Below are 19776 nucleotides of genomic sequence, written 5' to 3' on the forward strand. Positions count from 1 at the left end.
ATTGACCATGGCCGATAGAAAAAACAGACCTATATTCGCCTTTCCTGGCGTTGTAATGGCAACACGTCCCTGCTTCTCCGACTGTGTCCAGGCAGCCTCTTGTGATGACGTTTCATCACATGTTTCCGCAGCATCCTGTGATTGGCTGCAGGGGTCACATGTAATGAAATGTCATCACAGGGGGCCGCCTGGATAAATAGCAGCCTCAAGAGCAGGGATGTGTTACTATGGCAGCGTCAAGAGAGGTAAGTATAGGCTTTTTTTTTGTTTTGTTAACCTGCAGAATTTGCTGTGTATACGCAGCATTATCGCAGCACATTCCGCAAACAATGGCGTTTGTTGCAGAATTTGACCTCCCTATTGAACTGAATGGGCAAATTCTGCAACAAATGAGCAGCGAATCCACAGCATAGATTGACATGCTGCAGATTTATAATCCGCACCACAGGTCAATTTATGCATGTATTCTATGCCGTTTTTTTGCATAGAGTGTGGAAGAGATTTGTTAAAATCTCATCTACTTTGCTGCTGCTATAATACACTATGAATTTTCTCAGCGTATACGCTACATGTGAACATACCCTTTACGTTCCTTCTAAATGATGGCAAGCAGAGATCTTGAAAACCATGAGGAATTGATTCGGAAAGTAAAACTTCATTATACAAACAATAATATTTATTTGCTGATACTGGAATACTGGGTTCACACTGAGTTTTTTGCAGGCGGAAAATCTGCCTCAAAATTCTGTTTGGAATTTTGAGGCAGATTTTCCTCTGCCTGCACGCCGATTTTCACTGCCTTTTTTCGCCCGCGGCCATTGAGCGCCGCGGGCATAAAACGCAGCGAAATAAGCTTTCTCTGCCTCCCATTGTTGTCAATGGGAGGTCAGAGGCGTAAATGGCCGAAGATAGGGCACGTTCCTTCTTTTTTCCGCAAGCCGGTTTTTCCACTCGCGGGAAAAAAACGTCTCCGTCTCCCATTGAAATCAATGGGAGGCATTTTCGGACATTTTTTGGCGCGGTTTCTGCTTTAAAAAACTCGCCAAAAAACTCTGTGTATAAACATTTGGTGACTTTTTTTTTGATTTGTATGGATTTTCGCATGAAAAATACTTTTGTAATTGACTCTTATTAAAAATGTTGTACCATTTAAATTCTGCAGCTACTATGTATCACTATCAACCAATCAAAAGTGGGTAAAGACTAACTCGAACTTAAAAGGGTTTTCCCATCATAGACATTTATGACATATCCACAGGATATGTCATAAATGTCAGATAGATGCAGGGGAGCCACACCTATCTCTAGAACGGGGCCCCCAAACGCCGTTCTGCTGTTCTGTGTTGCAGGTGACTTCCGACCATGAAGACGAAGAAGAAATGTTTTCGTAAGTCCCATAGAACTGAATGGTAGTTACAGAAACAGCATATCCTGTGGATATGTCATAAATGTCCTTCATGGGAAAACCCCTTTAAGCATGAGCCTCAAATGAACCGTGACGTAGAGGCAGACAGGACATATAATTTATGCTGCACATTTTGTTCCGCTGTGTTTAGGGCATTTAGTTAGTCTTGATCAAGATATCTTTTCTATGCCCAAATTTAATGCATTTAGATGAAATTGAATAAAGCTGGAGATAATAGGAAAACAAGAAGGGCTGGGGTATTCTGGTTACAAATAAGCTAAGCAGCAGCACTCAATGTCAAGCAGCAGCTGCAAAAGCAAATTGGATTTTACGGTGTATAACAAGAGAGCTAAAAACCTGTGATTCAAATGTAATCTTACCCCTCTATAAATCCCTTGTAAGGCCAAATCTAGAATATGGAATTCAGTTTTGGGTTCCACATTGTAAAAAGGACATAGGAGAACAAAGGTGGGCAACTAGATTATTAAATGGGATGGGAGGTGTCGCTTACAATAAAAGACTAGAGAAATTGGGCTTGCTCAGCTTGGAAAAAAGACGCCTCAGAGGGGATCTTATTAATATGTATAAGTATATGTTTGGTCAATACAGAGAACTAACACATGATCTGTTCCTTCCAAGCACTCTACAAAGGACCAGGGGATATTAATTACGTGTGGAAGAAGGACGTTTGAGACATCAATATAGGAAAGGGTTCTTTGCAGTTAGAGTGGTCAAGCTATGGAATGTCCTACCCCAAGAGGTAGTGATGGCAGATACAGTGACAGCATTTTTTAAAAAAAGGGGCTAGATGTTTATATACTCACAAATGGCATTGAGGGTTATAATTAATCAAGCGATGAATGACGTGTGACTTATTGAGAAAGGTTGGACTTGATGGACCTGTGTCTTGTTTTAACCTATGTAGCTATGTAAAGGTGTATGGGAGGTTGTCTTAGAGACAGTGGTCTTTCAATGTCAATTCCTTCAGAATTTTACTAGTCCTACCGTGAAGATTCCTTCGTTTTATAGACAGTGTCCACCATCTTACAGGCCTCAGATGTGTGCAGGAAAAGGCCGACTCCGGTATTTTTGTTAACATTGTGGAAAACATTATAGTTGCTTTAATTACTGTGTCCTTAAGGGTCTATTCACATGTGCAGGTTTGAATAAGTTTTTTTTTTTATACAGTTCATACCATCCATATGAAAGTCCACACATGTAACGCTAACTATTCAAGACAAATGGGTGGTTCACAGTTACATGGTTAATGATGCGGCTTTATATAATGTTCCTATGACAAAGGTAAACAAGACCAGAGTACATGCAAGTGTTGTCATGGGGATATAGGAAAAATAGATATGTGTAAAAATTATTAATATTATGCCAATACATTTATACAGCATGCTACACACAATTGGCATCATGTCTTAGGGTATGTGCACACACACTAATTACGTCCGTAATTGACGGACGTATTTCGGCCGCAAGTACCGGACCGACCACAGTGCAGGGAGCCGGGCTCCTAGCATCATACTTATGTACGATGCTAGGAGTCCCTGCCTCGCTGCAGGACAACTGTCCCGTACTGTAATCATGTTTTCAGTACGGGACAGTTGTCCTGCAGCGAGGCAGGGACTCCAAGCATCGTATATAACTATGATGCTAGGAGCCCTGTTCCCTGCACTGTGTTCGGTCCGGTACTTGCGGCCGAAATACGTCCGTCAATTACGGACGTAATTAGTGTGTGTGCACATACCCTTAGGGGAAAAGTGTCAGTGTTACCCATAATAACCAATCAGGTAGCCTATAACCTATACATAGGTAACACGAGAAAATAAAAATGTAGCCCGGTCAGATTTGAACCCATTGCACATAGTTGCACCTACAGTTACAACAAATTTAGAAAGTTTTAGTGAACTTTAGTCATTCACTATAAAAATTGTAAACACAATCACATATTCCAGAAGTGTCAGGAAGTCACGTGACTCACGTTTCTCCATAAACAATCAGTTATTAAACAAGTATTCCCATCTTAGTCATTTATGGCATATCCACAGGATATGCCATAAATATCTGATAGGTGCAAGTCCCTACTCTGCTGTTTCCATAATCCCTGCCTCTCTCCGGAAACCCCTGTTCTCAAGATAGGTGTCGGTCCCAAAGCTCGGACCCGCATCTATCAGACATTCATAAATGTCGAAGATGGGAATACCCCTTTAATTTTACACCTAATACTAATATTTTAAGACAAATTTTTACATTGTCACCTAATGGAACGGTCAGCAGAACGTGGGTTGCAGTTTATAGTCTGTTGACAGATTTAATGCAATAAGCAAAGGGGATTCAAAGTTGCCACAGCTGCCCCTGTTGTATAATCAGATCATTCCTATTGTTAAAGGGGTTTTCACATTAGAGACAACCCCTATTAGTTTGGAAATGCTGCATCGATCAGCTGATCGCTGGGTGTGGCTCCCGATTCCCCCAGCACACAGCTAATTTTGCCAGAGAAATCGGTGCCAGCCGCCAGGCATTATGTAGTAGTACATGGCAGCCAATCAGAAAGAGCCGTTCTGCTTTCTGACTAATAGAGGGGGATCCCGAGCTGGGGACTCCCTTTTATGACATCTATATATCCTATTAGGGTGTATGGACAGTTGTTGTCTTCATGAGAAATTCCCTTTAATGGAAGTGATTTTGAAAATAAGACCTGATAAGGAGCCGTTAACAAAAATTCTATTTTGCTTTTTCTAATTTGTTTGGTGCCAAGGGCCCCATTTTCTATAAAGCTGGCCCTGAATGGGCTACACCATTAGTCCATGCAGAAACAGCGGACTACTGCACTTCTATATGAAATGTGTATGCGGAATGTTGTACAGTCGTGTGTAATAGAAGATTGTACGATTCTCAACTTTATAAATTGAATAAATCAAAACTGGAATAGAAAATTCTCCTAAATATTTTATGGGATTTCCACAGGTGAACCTACAACTCTAATGTCACTAATATAACTGCTGACATATTTTGGCTTTTTATAGCCGATCACTGCAGTTCCTTGGATTCTTCACGTATTGCAAAGGTCATAAAGCTGATGGATAACAGACATGAACCATTCATAGGTCTCTGAAGTGTAACTAGTCAGCCCTTTGTCCCTTTCCATTAACTGAGGTGAACAATTAATATGAATGAAGAGCTGGCGTTAACTATTTTCTGCAGGTTTCGTGGGAACGAACAGATCCATGAGGCCAAAGTGCAGCTCCCGATAAACCACCAGGACATCTTGTGGTGGAAGCTTTGACTGCCCTGCCGGGAGGAAGCGAGCCGCACCATGCTTTCTCCAGGCCAGATACCCCGGTACCTTATACCGGCATTATTAATACTCACTGGACTAATATGTCAACTGGGAGAACCTGTGAAAACGAGGCAGAAAAGAGATGCAAACATTGACCAGTAAGTGATTTCATAAATTTGATTTATAGAACATCACACCCAAAATCTTAGCTGCAGATAAACACAATCTATTGTTTTCTGCTATCAGCCATTTCAGAAAGAGTTAAGGTTGACTAGTGTTCTCCATTTGGAGTCCTGAATACCCCCCCCCCCCCTTATGATCACTATTGTATAGAAGCTGCTGACTTTTTTTTTTTTAGGTATACTGGCCCTCTAAATAAAGCCAGGTTTACTAAGCAGCTACAAATCCCAGCAAAACTCTCTCAGCTTCAGTAATGTATTATCAGTCACTATCGCTGTGCTGGACATTCCCGATCTGATCATAGATCTGTATTTGTCAAGTTGAGTGCAACATAATAAAATATAAAACGTGATAATATTTATTATTTAGGATATTTATTTATGGGATTATTACATAGTTGAATGATACACATTTGATATATATTTTTTCATAGGCCCCGAATGTCTTCTGACAATGGAAATTTAATATTTTCCGTAAGCCAAACCAGAAATATCGAATTCAAAACCAGCTCCTATGGAAAAATTAAAATAAATGATGATGATCTGACCGAACTTTTGTCTCAGGTAACAAGTCTACTATGTATATATATAATGTGATGGGCACTGTTGCTGGGACTGTTATGGGGGTAATCTGGTTGGCACAACAGGCTAGAGCAAAACTAAAATAACCATATGCAGAGCTGTAGAATCAGAAGAATCCAGAATCCGCACGATTATGTAAAGCGGTAAAATATACATGACAGGAAAGCTTATTCTTTGCATGATGAAAAATGATACAATTTTCCAATATATTTTCTCTATCAATTCCTCAGGGATTTCAAGATCTCTGCTTGCTGTCATTCAATAGGAACACTTATTGTTAACTTCTGTCCTGGTCATGTGATGGTCACACAGGTGCGCGGCTCGTTACAGTACTGTTTAGAGCCGTATATTGTCGTAGATCTCACATCTGTTCCTAGAGCCTCCAGAGAAACATTTACTTCCGTTATAAGCTGCAGACTTTGGGCTTAAGGTTCCCATACAATGGCGTAGCTATAGGGGTCGCAGCGGTCGCAATTGTGACCGGGCCCCGAAGCCAGGGGGGCCCACGGCCCCCCGCACCACATCAATAAAAAGTTACTATAGTAACTCGGGCCGCGGGTCACTGTTACTATAGTAACAGACTGTACTTACCTTCCTGGTTCCGGATCGCAGCGGAGGTCCTGACGTCAAGCGATGTGCGCAGCGCATGACGTCACAGCGCTATGCGCCGCGCACAACATCGAGAGGACAGAAATTCCGCCGCGGCTGAAGAGGAAGGTAAGATTAGTAGCCCTGATACACATCAGATTACTGTCAGTCGAATCTGCCGATTTCGATGGGATCGACTATCTTAAGTCTTTGGGGGTTGTCTGACTTTACTCCGTTGGCAGATGTCGAGGAAAGAAGGATCGGCATGTTGGATTTCACAATGCCCGATCCTTTGTCCATGCAGGAGATGAGCCGCTGCCAGAGGAGTCTAAAGGGGGTTTTACACAGGACGATTATCGGGCAGACCAGTGTTCATATAACGCTCGTTGTTGATAATTGCCCTGTGCAAACAGGGCAGCGATCAGCAGGTGAACAAGCAAATGCTCAATCATCTGCTGCTCGTATCGTTTTAAAAAAGTGAAATATTATCGTTTTCGGCAGCACATCTTCCTGTGTAAACAGAGACGCACTGCCGACATGATAATAATGGATGGGGACGAGCGATCAGAGCAACGACTGCTCGTCCCCATCCATAGCTCCGTGTGACAGGAGCAAACGAGTGCTGATCAACGATGACTTGTTGATCAGTGATCGCTGCACCGGCCAAATATCGGCCAGTGTAAAAGGCCCTTGAGAGGAGCGTGCACATGTATGCGGGATTCAGAAGGAATAGCTGTCAGCCAAACGAGCGTTAGGCCGCCTGCTATCTTAAGTGTTGGACAATTTTAGTGTTGTTTTACTGAACCGTTCAGTGATTAGATCAGATTATTGTTTATGCAGATATTGTCTAAAAGTTTAGAGATACGGTTCTCAACATTTCTTCACTGTTACACGTGGACAACATGGATAAGGTTGGCCAAAAATGGGCACCACAGTGCCAGACATTATTATCTTTGGTGACTAATAAAGTCATGGAGTACAAAGATAAGGCTGTCTGTTACTAATATAAAATTATATAAAATTTTAACTCTGCTATTTCAGACATTCGTCATTGACTTTTATAGAGACAGCCGCACTCATGCACAGTAGAATCGCAGGTCCTCTCCGCCCACAAGGCCGGTCTTAGAATAGATGGCGCCCCGTGTAAAATTTTCTTTCGGCGCGCCACCCCCATCATAAAAAAAATGTCCCATAAAAAGTACAATACCTCCCCACAGTACACCGTGTTCCAAATTATTATGCACATTGGATTTAAGTGTCATAAACATTTCATTATTAGTTTTTCAATTAAACTCAGGAATGGTATTGTGTCTTAGGGCTCTTTGGATCATTGTAATCAATCTCAGACACCTGTGATAATTAGTTTGCCAGGTGTGCCCAATCAAAGGAAAACTACTTCCACATTATTAAGCAGGCCACAGGTTTCAAGCAATATGGGAAAGAAAAAGGATCTCTCTGCTGCCGAAAAGCGTGAAATAGTGCAATACCTTGGACAAGGTATGAAAACATTGGCTATTTCAAGAAAACTTAAGCGTGATCATCGTACTGTGAAAAGATTTGTGGCTGATTCAGAGCACAGACGGGTTCGTTCAGATAGAGGCATAATGAGGAAGGTTTCTGCCAGACAAATTAATAGGATTAGGAGAGCAGCTGCTAAAATGCCATTGCAAAGCAGCAAACAGGTATTTGAAGCCGCTGGTGCCTCTGGAGTCCCGCGAACCTCAAGGTGTAGGATCCTCCAGAGGTTTGCAAGTGTGCATGAAGCTATTATTCGGCCACCCCTAAACAATGCTCACAAGCAGAAACGGTTGCAGTGGGCTCAGAAATACATGAAGACTAATTTTCAAACTGTGTTGTTTACTGATGAGTGCCGTGCAACCCTGGATGGTCCAGATGGATGGAGTAGTGGATGGTTGGTGTATGGCCACCATGTCCCAACAAGGCTGCGACGTCAGCAAGGAGGTGGCGGAGTCATGTTTTGGGCTGGAATCATTGGGAGAGAGCTGGTAGGCCCCTTTAGGGTCCCTGACAGTGTGAAAATGACCTCTGCAAAGTACGTAGAGTTTATGACTGACCACTTTCTTCCGTGGTACAAAAAGAAGAACCGTGCCTTCCGTAGCAAAATTATCTTCATGCATGACAATGCACCATCTCATGCTGCAAAGAATACCTCTGTGTCATTGGCTGCTATGGGCATAAAAGGAGAGAAACTCATGGTGTGGCCCCCATGTTCCCCTGACCTCAACCCTATTGAGAACCTTTGGATCATCCTCAAGCAAAATATCTATGAGGGTGGGAGGCAGTTCACATCAAAACAGAAGCTCTGGGAGGTTATTCTGACATCCTGCAAAGATATTCAAGCAGAAACTGTCCTAATGCTCACAAATTCAATGGATTCAAGAATTGTGAAGGTGATAATCAAAGAAGGGGTCCTATGTTAACATGTAACTTGGCCTGTTACGTTTTTTTTGATTGAAAGAGCTTTTGATTTCTGTAAATATGACCTCCTGATGCTGCAAATTCAACAAATGACCATTTTAGTTCTCTTTACAACCTTTAAAATGTTTGATCTCTGTTGTGCATAATAATTTGAAACAGTGCATTTTGAGTTTTTTACTTCTAAAAAAAAATCTGTTATCATTAGGAGATTTGTTCAATAAAATTCGCATTATACTCCAGCGGTTGATGGCTTGAAGATTGTACTGACTGTCATTTGCATCGACTATTTAGGAAAATCAGCGAAAAATAGCATTTGCATAATAATTTGGAACGCGGTGTATAATGCCCTTTTTAGTGCCCCACATAGTATAATGCCCTTTAAGTGTCCCCACATAGTATATTGCCCCCACACAGTATAATGCCTGTTTAGTGTCCCCCACACACTGTATAAGTCCCCTTTAGTGCCCCATACAGTACAATGCCCCCATAGCTGCCTCTTACAGTATAATAATAATAATATTTAATACTATCCTATATTATAACCCCTTTAAGGACACAGTATTTTGTCCTCTAAGTGTGCCCACACAGTATAATGCCCCCTAAGTGACACACGCAGTATTTTGCCCCCTGTTGTACCCCTACACGGTATAATGTCCCCTTAGTGTCCCCCACACAGTATAATGCCTCCTTAGTGACCCCCCCACAGTATAATGTCCACCCTCCCCTGGGTGCAACACATAGCTCCCCCTTGTAAATAATGCCCTCTGCAGATTGTGCCATACAGCTCCCTGTAGATTCTGCCATACAGCCCCCCACCTTCCCCTTGTAGATAGTGCCATACAGCCCCCTACCTCCCCCTGTAGACAGAGCCATACAGCCCCCCACCTCCCCCTTGTAGACAGGGCCTCCCACCTCCCCCTCGTAGATGGTGCCATATTGCCCCCACCTCCTCCTTTTAGAAAATGCCATACAGCCTCCACATCCACCTTGTAGAAAGTGCCATACAGTCCCCACCACCCCCTTGTAGACAGCGCCCCTTCACAAATAAAACAAAAACTTTATACTCACCTATGCCCCGTTCCCGCGATGAACGGAGCTGCTATACAATGCCAGTGTGATTCAGTGACGTCATCACACCAGCCTGCATAGGGATCCTGTCCCTGCGCCTGATAGGCCTGTAGCCTAGTAAATGGCAGAGCAGGGAGATACCTCCCTGATCTGCTATAGTGTTCAATAGTATCTGCGTCCTAAGGACGCAGATACTATTAATTGTGGCGTCGCTACCGCTGTAGCAGCCATAGCGGTGCCACCGGGCGTGGGGGAGCCTGTGACGGCAGGCGGCATGGGACCCCTCATGCCATGGGGGCCCGTAGCAACCGCTTTGGCTACTGCAGCGGTAGTTACACTGAGAAGGAGCACCCGGACCCGGCGACTCTGCAGCTGCCTTTCCGTCCGGGCGCTCCTTCTCTGCTATCGGCGTAACTACCGCTCCAAAAAAACAAGCAGGGGAAGGGAGCCAGTGCAGCGCCCACTTCCACCTCCTGGAGTGATGTGCCCAGTGCGATGGCACAGGTCGCACACCCAAAGGCCGGCACAGTTCGCCAAGAGGCATAACTTCAAGTTCCTGGGTCCAGATGCAAAATCTCTTACAGGACCCCCAATCTACCATGTGCTAATTATAAAACTGGTGTCTTCCTGTTTAGTAGAGGAGCTTTTGGGCCCCTTTAGGCACCAGGGCCTATGTATGACTGCTACCTCTGCACCCTCTATATATACACCCTTACATCCTCCCCTTTTGCTCCATGTTTGGAGCAGTCATAGGAAACCTCAAATGACAGCTCTCATGATCACTGAGACCACCACAAATCAAAGATTTATGGCATATTACATGGATAAGCAAACGTCAGCCATACCCCTTACAATGCATGTTCTTTCTCTGTTATGTATTCCCATGTTGAAATATGGAGGGTGAACTTCTCTCTTTTTGACTTTCTTAAATATTTGGATGTATGGGCATGGATATCATAGAAGTGTCCCCTTTCGAAGTTATGAGATCAGCTGAGGTTCATATCTCCCAACATTTTGGATGGTCAATGATGGATGCAGGCCTCATGCACACAGTCATATTATAGCTTCATTTTGCATGAAGCCATTATTGGGCTTCCATAGAGTTGCATGGGGGCTCTATTTTACCTCCGTATTCCTCAGATTTAATATGGAGGCATACAGTGGGGTTTTTTTTGTTGTTGGATCCAACAGAAAAAAATGGTGGCATTCTCCATCACATGCTGTATGTACGGAGGTAGAAGGAAGGTTGAGCATAGCTCCATACATGGGCACTTGACAGAGCAATGTATGGCAGCACATAGAAGCCGTATGGTCATAGAGATTCCATGCACTTGGTTCTACTATGCACATGGGGCCTAATGATGTATTGTCCCATTTTATGAAGGTCCATGTTCTTCAGCAGTCTTTCATTTACAAACTACCACAAAAATCTGATGAATTTAAATCGATAAGCACCAAAAGGTAATAAATCCTCAGAAAATATATTGCTCACATGGCTTATAGTCTGTTACAACGAGGACAGGAGGGAGAGCTGTGCTGCTGTAGACTTTGTCCATTTTCACACGGCAGTATTATGGTCAGTATTTTGTATCAGTATATGAAAGCCAAAACCCCTTGGTGGGTCCAAAACACAGAAGATTTACAAATCACTATACTTGAGCGTTTGCTCATTCATTGGCTGACCGTTGCCCTGTTTATACAGGGCAACGACTGGGAACGAGCATTCTGTGAATGCTTGTTTGCCCAATTATTGGTCCATGAAATGTGCCCCTAGTGTTGGCCACCAAATACTGAAGCAAAATACTGACAAAAATACTGCTGTGGGAAAGTGGCTTTAGGGTTTTAAAAACTTCTCATGGCCAAAAAATACATGCACCCAGGTTTGCAATGCTGGGAGTACTTTAGACAACACCAGTGACATCAAGGGCAAGTGCCCCAGGTCTTTTTCCAGGTGCCCCAGGTATCTCGGCGATCAACACTTTCAAATGTATTTGCGGCCCTTCCTCCCTGACTTGTCGACATGCATCGCAAGAATAGAAAAAGAGAAAGCGGGAACTAGACCTGAAGGTCACACCACAGGCAATGAGGAGAACCATGGCAAAGAGGTTTTCAGCTCTTCTATCCTGGGATGGGGGTTTTGTGATATTAACCAACGACAAGAGGTCCAGCACTTGGTCTTCCCTTTTCTATGGTGCTCACATTCATCAAACACCACTGACATCCATGTAAGTAGTTCTTTTTTTGTGCGATGAAATAAACCACAGAGGAGTAGTCCAAAGCCGGCCATAGACGTTAGATTTTAGTAAGTAGATACTTTCAATTTCAGCGGGGTGGCCCATGATCATAGTCTACAGGGCTTCCCGTAAAGTACACTGACACCTCCTAGTGTCTTAGCCATGATTAAGAGCACAGCCAGTGCTTGAAACGCGTAGGCTCCATTTCTTGCCATTTCTAACCACCTTGTTATCCTCCTAGTGTTTTTCGTTACTTCGTTGGATCATTTGTATGTCGATATTTTTTTTTCAATAAAGTGGAAATGGAGTTTCCCCCACTTATACCACACATCGCTGGACTTTTCTCTTTCTTGCTACTATTGGGGAAACCTGGTTTGGACATGTTGGGTATAACCTGTCCATTGCTATTGTTTCCCATTGAGATAACCAGCGCCAGAGGTGTCTAGTGGCCACTCATCTATCCTCCAAATAATATGCTTGTTTAGCCAATTGATATTAATTATTTTTTTATAATGGAAGATTTTTTTTAATTTTTTTTTTAAACTCCTTATAATATTCACTTTAATTTCCAGATACATAAAAATAAAGAAGAAATTGCTGCGTTTAAAGCAAGTGTTATCGGAAATAATCAGACTGTTACAAACCAAATTGCTCAGCTCAACACAAAGGTATGTAGTTATTTCATATTGATGGTGCTTTGACAATGTAATATAATCCAATATAATAGGATCCCATTACCTATATCTAGTGGTAGAGTATACAGTTCTGTTTTTATGACATGATCAATACAAATTATTTATGTCTTTCTGTGGTTCCTTGTGATTTAATAAATGCATTCCTCCACTTTCCACCACTACAGACTGCAAATACTTTCCATAGTCACCCATGCAATAGCTCCCCAGCTTTAATCTTGCAAGGATCAAACTGATCCTAAGGATAGGCCATCAATATAAAATCCTAGAAAACCCTTTAAGGCCCTGTTCACACAGAGTTTTTTGGCACGTTATTGACGCGGAAACTGCGTCGGAAACCGCGCAAAAAAACGTCTGAAAATGCCTCCCATTGATTTAAATTGGAGGCGGAGGCATTTTTTTACCACGAGAGGAAAAACCGTCTCGCGGTAAAAAGAAGCGTCATGCTCTATCTTCGGGCGTTTACGCCTCTGACCTCCCATTGACTACAATGGGAGGCAGAGAAAGTGTATTTCGCTGCGTTTTTTGCCCGTAGCATTCAATGGGCGCGAGCAAAAAACGCCCCACGAAAATCGCAGCAAACAACGTGCAGGCAGGTCAAAATCTGCCTCAAAATCCCAAACTGAATTTGGAGGCAGAATTTTCCTCCTGCAAAAAAACTCTGTGTGAACAGGGCCTAAAGGCTATGTACACCTCTGTAATAGTTTTGTTTGTTTGTTTTTTTAAATAAAAATGTGTATCAGTGTGTTTGGTGCAACTTTCTAAATACTTTTATTAAAAATGATTTTACTTTTTGAGATACAGCTGCTTTGTATCCTGTATACAGAGTAGCTGTATCTAGCGCTGAAACCTGGATCTGTCAGGTCAGCAGGACTGACGGGTTCAGTGTCAGCGGGTTCTGCATTTCTCTGACACGCAGGATCTAGCTGTTACCGATCACATCTAAATTCACATCAGTGTTCGCTTTTCCGTTGAGGGGTTCCGTCGCTGTCGACTGCGCTATTGATTCTGTTGAAAAAAATGGAACCCTGCCGTTATGGTCACAAACGGAAACCATTAGCAATGTTTCCGTCACCATTGATATCAATGGTGATGCAAACGGAAGCTGTGGTTTCCGTTTGACTTTCCGTTCCACGACGGAAACCTCAGACTGAAACCCTCAACGGAAAGCGAACGCTGATGTGAACCGGCCCTAAGATGTGATAGATAACAGGTGGATCCTAGGTGTCGGAGACACGCACGACCCGCTGACATTGAACCCATCAGTCTTGCGGGACCTGACAGATTCAGGTCTCAGTGCTAGATACAGCTGCTCTGTATACAGGATGCAAAGCAGCTCTATCTCAAAAAGTAAAAATAATTTTTTATAAAAAGTAATTAGAATGTTGAACCAAACACATTGATACACATGTTTTGGTAAAAAAAAAAAATCAACAACAAATTTTTTTTTTCAAATGTGTACATAGCCTTTTATGTAAATCGTCTTTGAAATATAACAGGTCATACAACAACAAGCATATAAGACCTTTGTTTATTTGGATGATCACTCTCTGATTCTTTACTTTTCTCCTTAGTTAACTGATATTGAAAACCGAGTTCAACAATTGCAAGAGGTAAGATATTAAAAAAGTGGTGAATGTTTTTAAATGTATTATTGCGTATAATGATATGAAGTCTTTCGGTTGGACTGCTGTCGGCGTACCTTCAGTTTTTAGTTGCTTCATGGGTCAAAATAAACATAAAATACTTTAATAAAGCAATTAAATGCAGTGTTCATGGTCCATTATCTGTTTCATATGAATATCTCTATGACATCAATGGTTGATGTGTTCATTTGACATACATGACATATTTTTGCTGCACCTTTTAAAGAGGCCTTCTATTGAAATGTTGCATATACTCGTGCATCATAGTCCGCCAGACATGGTCACGTTGAGTCCACCATAGTGGGCACCACTATCTCCAGTGGTTCTCAGACCTATCTCATAGATTGGGGTCCTGAGCAGAGACCCCACCCTTCTATGACATCCATATGGTCCTAATAGGACATATGAAAATAGTGGGTCTGTAAATATAGGGCGCAGCAGAGCTTGTGATCACACTTGACCCACACTTTGCCCCATATGAGGAGACCAGTACTATAAATGATGTGTAACAGTTGGAGCACACTGTTATGGATATTGCATTGGGGTCCAGGAGCTCCAAGTCATGCCAATGGGAAAGGGGTTGCCCAGAGGGGGCAAGCCCTTTAAGAAAAGCCTCAAAACATGGCCTGTTACTTGTGGACTAGACTTGAAAAACTCAACTTTACAGGTCAAGTAAAAAAAAATGCTTTTTTAAATAAAGGCCTCATATTAGATATTGATCTTTTGATTATTACTATAGGAGCATATAGTAATAAATACCGTAAATCATTCATGGGCACCTGTGTAATAAATGAAAACTAAAGGCATTTTTGTTTTCTTCTTCACATTTACCTTGCAACTATCCTTTTACATTTAGCTGGAAGTGATATGTTGGGCAAGGGTGATGCAGTCACTGGCATCTGCTTCCAAAGGGCTTGTTCAAAGTTCATTCAAATAAAGCTAAAGTTGCAGGGTACAGGGTTCTAGAAGGCCTGAAAAAGTTGGATAATCTTTCGTGAACCTAATGTGAAGTTACGGTTGTATATTACATTGTTACGTATAGAGAAATCACCTAATATACCGGTTTTGTAATCTGATGCAGTGTGTCTGCAATGTTTGCTCGCCACAGGTTGTTACTTATTGGACAAATGTATTTAATTTGAATTATCAGAAATGTTATTGAAAATTGTAATTTAAACATATAAAAATATATCAATATAAAAAAGCCCGATTTTTTTCACACTAGCCACTGGAACTCTCACAATAGTCTGACATTTCCTGCTGTATGCTTTACAGCTTTGCTGAGTAGACTGGGACAGGGTTAACAGAGTCTTCTCTTTCTTATTAGCCTGGGGGGTAATGACAAATGACAGATATGTTGTACTGCTGGAGGCCTAGATAAGGCAGGATAGCAACACTATACACACAAATACGGCTCTGTATGTAGCTCCCCTGTCACTCCCTGTTCTCTCGGAAATGGGACTGGATTACCCTGTGTTTTTTTTTCTCTTACCATTAAGAATCATTAATTGCAGTTGCCATGAAGCACACACACGCTGCTGCACTGTCCATACCAACAATAAAGGAAGGAAGTGTCTGTCTCCAATTTGGCCGCCCCAGGGAAGTTTTTAAAAATAAATCTCTACAACATAAAAAAAAAAAACAACAAACAAATTATTTATCTTCTTCAGAGTGACATTTAATTAACTAAAAAAATACAATCAAATACCTAAGAAATTCCCTTTATAATAACCTTAATGATGGTTGCTGTCATGTTAGATTCTGGCTCTCCTATTGGCGGCATCAGATAAGCAAAGTTACTTTCTTCTTGTTTATTACAGAAAATCAACCGGAAGGTGTGCAGTAGTAATCCCTGCCAGAATTCTGGAACATGCCTCAATCTCTTAGATTCCTTCTTTTGCCTGTGCTCCAATAATTGGAAGGTAAGAGACCAAAGCAGTGTTCAACTAATGACATCACACTTTTCAGATCCGAAAAATTTGGCATCTCGGCTCAGGGCAATATTTTCAAGCATCCAAAATCCTAGGTATACAGCATACATACACCCAGGTACAACTTTACATACATACAGTTAACTAACCCATGTAACTCAGGGGTGTCTGGTTTAGAAAACCCATTTTCAATATCCTATTGGACATACGTTAATAAAGGGGGTCCCCTCATTCATGACCTCCATTAATTAGCCAGACTGGAGATTCTCTGGAGGACTCAGCCAGTCTGTGCATTATACGGACAACCCAATGATTTTAAACAGGGGCGTAACTAGGAAAGACTGGGCCCCATAGCAAACTTTTGACTGGGGCCCCCCCTTCCCCGGGTGTCACACAACCCCCCCCCCCCTTGTAGATAGTGCCTTTTTAAAAAAAAAAAACTTTTGATAACGCCATACAGCCCCCCTGCAGATAACGCCATACAGCCCCCTTTGTAGATATCTACAGAGGGGGCTGTATGGCGTTATCTACGGGGGGGGGGGGCTGTATGGCGTTATCTACGGGGGGACTGTATGGCGTTCCCTACAGGGGGGGCTCTATGGCACTATCTACAGGGGGGGGCTGTATGGCGTTATCTACAGGGGGGCTGTATGGCGTTATCTACAGGGGGGACTCTGTATGGCGTTATCTACAGGGGGGGCTGTATGGCGTTATCTACAGGGGGGACTCTGTATGGCGTTATCTACAGGGGGGGCTGTATGGCGTTATCTACAGTGGGGCTGTATGGCGCTATCTACAGGGGGGACTGTATGGCTCTATCTACAGGGGGGACTGTATGGCGCTATCTACAGGGGGGCTGTATGGCGCTATCTACAGGGGGGCTGTATGGCGCTATCTACAGGGGGGCTGTATGGCGCTATCTACAGGGGGACTGTATGGCGCTATCTACAGGGGGACTGTATGGCGTTATCTACAGAGGGGGCTGTATGGCGTTATCTAGAGGGGGGGCTGTATGGTGTTATCTATGGGGGGGCTGTATGGCGTTCCCTACAGAGGGGGCTGTCTGGCGTTATCTACAGGGGGGACTGTATGGCGTTACCTACAGGGAGTCTGTATGGCGTTCCCTACAGGGGGGGTCTGTAGGGAACGCCATACAGCCCCCCCCCTGTAGGGAACGCCATACAGCCCCCTGTAGGGAACGCCATACAGCCCCCCCTGTAGGGAATGCCATACAGCCCCCCCCTGTAGGGAACGCCATACAGCGTTGCCCCTCTGTAGGGAACGCCATACAGCCCCCCCCCTGTAGGGAACGCCATACAGCGTCCCCCCCCCTGTAGGGAACGCCATACAGCGTCCCCCCCTGTAGGGAACGCCATACAGCGTCCCCCCCTGTAGGGAACGCCATACAGCGTCACCCCCCTGTAGGGAACGCCATACAGCGTCACCCCCCTGTAGGGAATGCCATACAGCGTCCCCCCTCCCAAAAAAATGCGTTCTCCTTATCGCTGCCAGCGATCACACATGTATCCCCTATCCTGTGGATAGGGGATACATGTCTTTTGTTTAATGGCAGAGCGGGGAGATACCTTCCTGCTCTGCTGTACTGTTCAGTGGCGTCCCGCTGTAGCAGCCATAGCGGCTGCTAGCGGAGCCTCCAGCCATGGTGGGGCCCGTGCCGGCGGGCGACACGGGCCCCCTCATGCCGCGGGCCCCGTAGCAGCCGCTACTGCTGCTACGGCGGTAGTTACGCCACTGATTTTAAAGGACACTGTGTAATGCTTAATTTCCCCTGTGAAGGTGCTGTAGAGTTCAACACTTGCTACCAGGTTCCCCCACAGATCTCCCACATTGGTTAATAGCGTACCCAAGACTGGGATGGCCTGTGATCAGCTCATTTTTGGGAAACCCTTTAACAAAATGGTCTAAAGCTACCAGTCATTTCAATAAACTTCTGACATGTCCTAGAGATATGCAGGATCGGACTGGCCCACTAAAGTATCAGAAAATCCTCTGGTAGACACAGGCTCTTATATTATAATGGGCCCAATGTCTAGCAGGAGATGCCTCCAATTGGTGCTGATTTAGAAGCCAAACACTGGGCACTAGGGTGTATTTCTTATGGAATTATTCATTGTGTAGGCAATGATAACAACAAATTTTATCGCTAATAAAAGGGGCACAAGCGTCTTTCTTCTTTGCTACCTGCCAGCATTTTTTGGGTTTCAACGGAAAGCTGTGGCTAGCTGAGGACGGACCTAATAGCTGGTCCTGAAGCCATCTTCAGCTAACCCAACAGGAGCCAAAAAGGAATAGCGCTTAGTTGAGCTCTTATAGACCTTCGTTCCAGCAATCAACGGTTGTCTCAGGGTCCAAGGCTTCATATATATAAACCTCTGACATGTCCCTATGATATGTCAGAGGTTTGATGAAATGATAGTGACCCATTTATTTGGTTTAACCCCATGAATTTATCTTACATTTGAAAGCATGACAATGGGGCTGCTATTGGGTTTGACTTCAATCATGGTTGAGCAAATTGGATAGGATCTTGATATCATCATTGCCAGTCCTCACACCCACACTAATCTTAGGGAAACAGTCATAAATAAAGCAGATCCTTAGATACTCAATAAATCCAGAAACGTTCTACCCGCTCGAATCTATATTCATGACCATGGGATTATGTTAGTAAGTGCCAGTAGATTAAAGATATTCAGCCAGACCGACTTATTAATGGTTTCCATTTGCAATAAACTTGCAGTATGTAGCAATGCTATACAATTCTTTACCTGGTAATAATAAAGTCAGTTTCATAGTCGTTTGGCCCAGTGCCCACATTGAATGCCAAGTTGACAATTATTGCAATTATCTCATCATCATTGTTGGCTACTAGGGGCTTCAGTCTTGTTTGCGTGCAGTGTTTGACCAATGATGAAGACCTAAGGGGATAGCAGATTAAATATAACAGGAATGTAATTACTGTCCATTCAAGTGGCTCCATACATATTACTTACATTACCCTTCTGTCATGTTATACATCGCATGAAAATATCCAGGAGACGATTCCCATGAACATCAAGCTAGGGGCAATTCCCACATATCTCTATGAACTTGACATTGCATCTCATGAGCATCTAGTGACAACCATTTCATATCTGGTGATTTCAAATGTTGAGGTACCATGTAAAAACTCTACACAATTAACCATTCATAAGAATATAAAGAACTTGCACATAATGGTTTGAGATTAAGATTGCCATGATTTTGCTTTAGAGTAGAGTCTAAGAACATAATTTAGGTATCAGAAACTTGAAAACCCATCTCTGGACAGGTCTGCTTAGACCTTTTGGACCTCATCAGCAGAAAAGCAGGGATCTAGTTAGCTATGTGAAGATCCTCGGTTACCAACTGGAGTACCAAGCCACAGAGTAGGTGTAATGCTGGTGGCAGGTCCCACTCCTGCCTGCGGTCCCCGCCCCCGAGTGCTGTACCTTCCTCTGTGGCCTCTCCTCCTACGAGGCCATCGATGTCTTCTGCCTTCTCCTGCCCGCATCTGCTTTGTTACTAGTGCACGCATGCTCCTGCCGTCTCTTAAAGGGCTAGTGCGTGCAAAATGAAAAAATCCCCCAATTATCCCTATTGCTCCCCTGGACTATTTAAGGCACCTTGACCATCTCCCAGGTGCCTGAGCAATATTGGAAATACCTAGTGTTATACTGCGAA

The 19776-nt window shown here is 43.3% G+C and overlaps 1 protein-coding gene across 1 annotated transcript in view; it reads left to right on the plus strand.

Moving 5' to 3' along the window:
* Positions 1-4730: 4730 nt before the first annotated feature.
* CUBN (cubilin) overlaps positions 4731-19776 on the plus strand; it is a 190371-nt gene continuing 175325 nt past the window's right edge. The window contains exons 1-5 of the mRNA XM_075828736.1: positions 4731-4852; positions 5308-5437; positions 12357-12452; positions 14051-14089; positions 15943-16044. Of these exons, the coding sequence (XP_075684851.1) occupies positions 4731-4852; positions 5308-5437; positions 12357-12452; positions 14051-14089; positions 15943-16044 (489 nt within the window). The remainder of the gene's footprint in view (positions 4853-5307; positions 5438-12356; positions 12453-14050; positions 14090-15942; positions 16045-19776) is intronic.

This window comes from Rhinoderma darwinii, chromosome 5 (assembly GCF_050947455.1).
Source record: "Rhinoderma darwinii isolate aRhiDar2 chromosome 5, aRhiDar2.hap1, whole genome shotgun sequence".
NCBI lineage: Eukaryota > Metazoa > Chordata > Amphibia > Anura > Rhinodermatidae > Rhinoderma > Rhinoderma darwinii.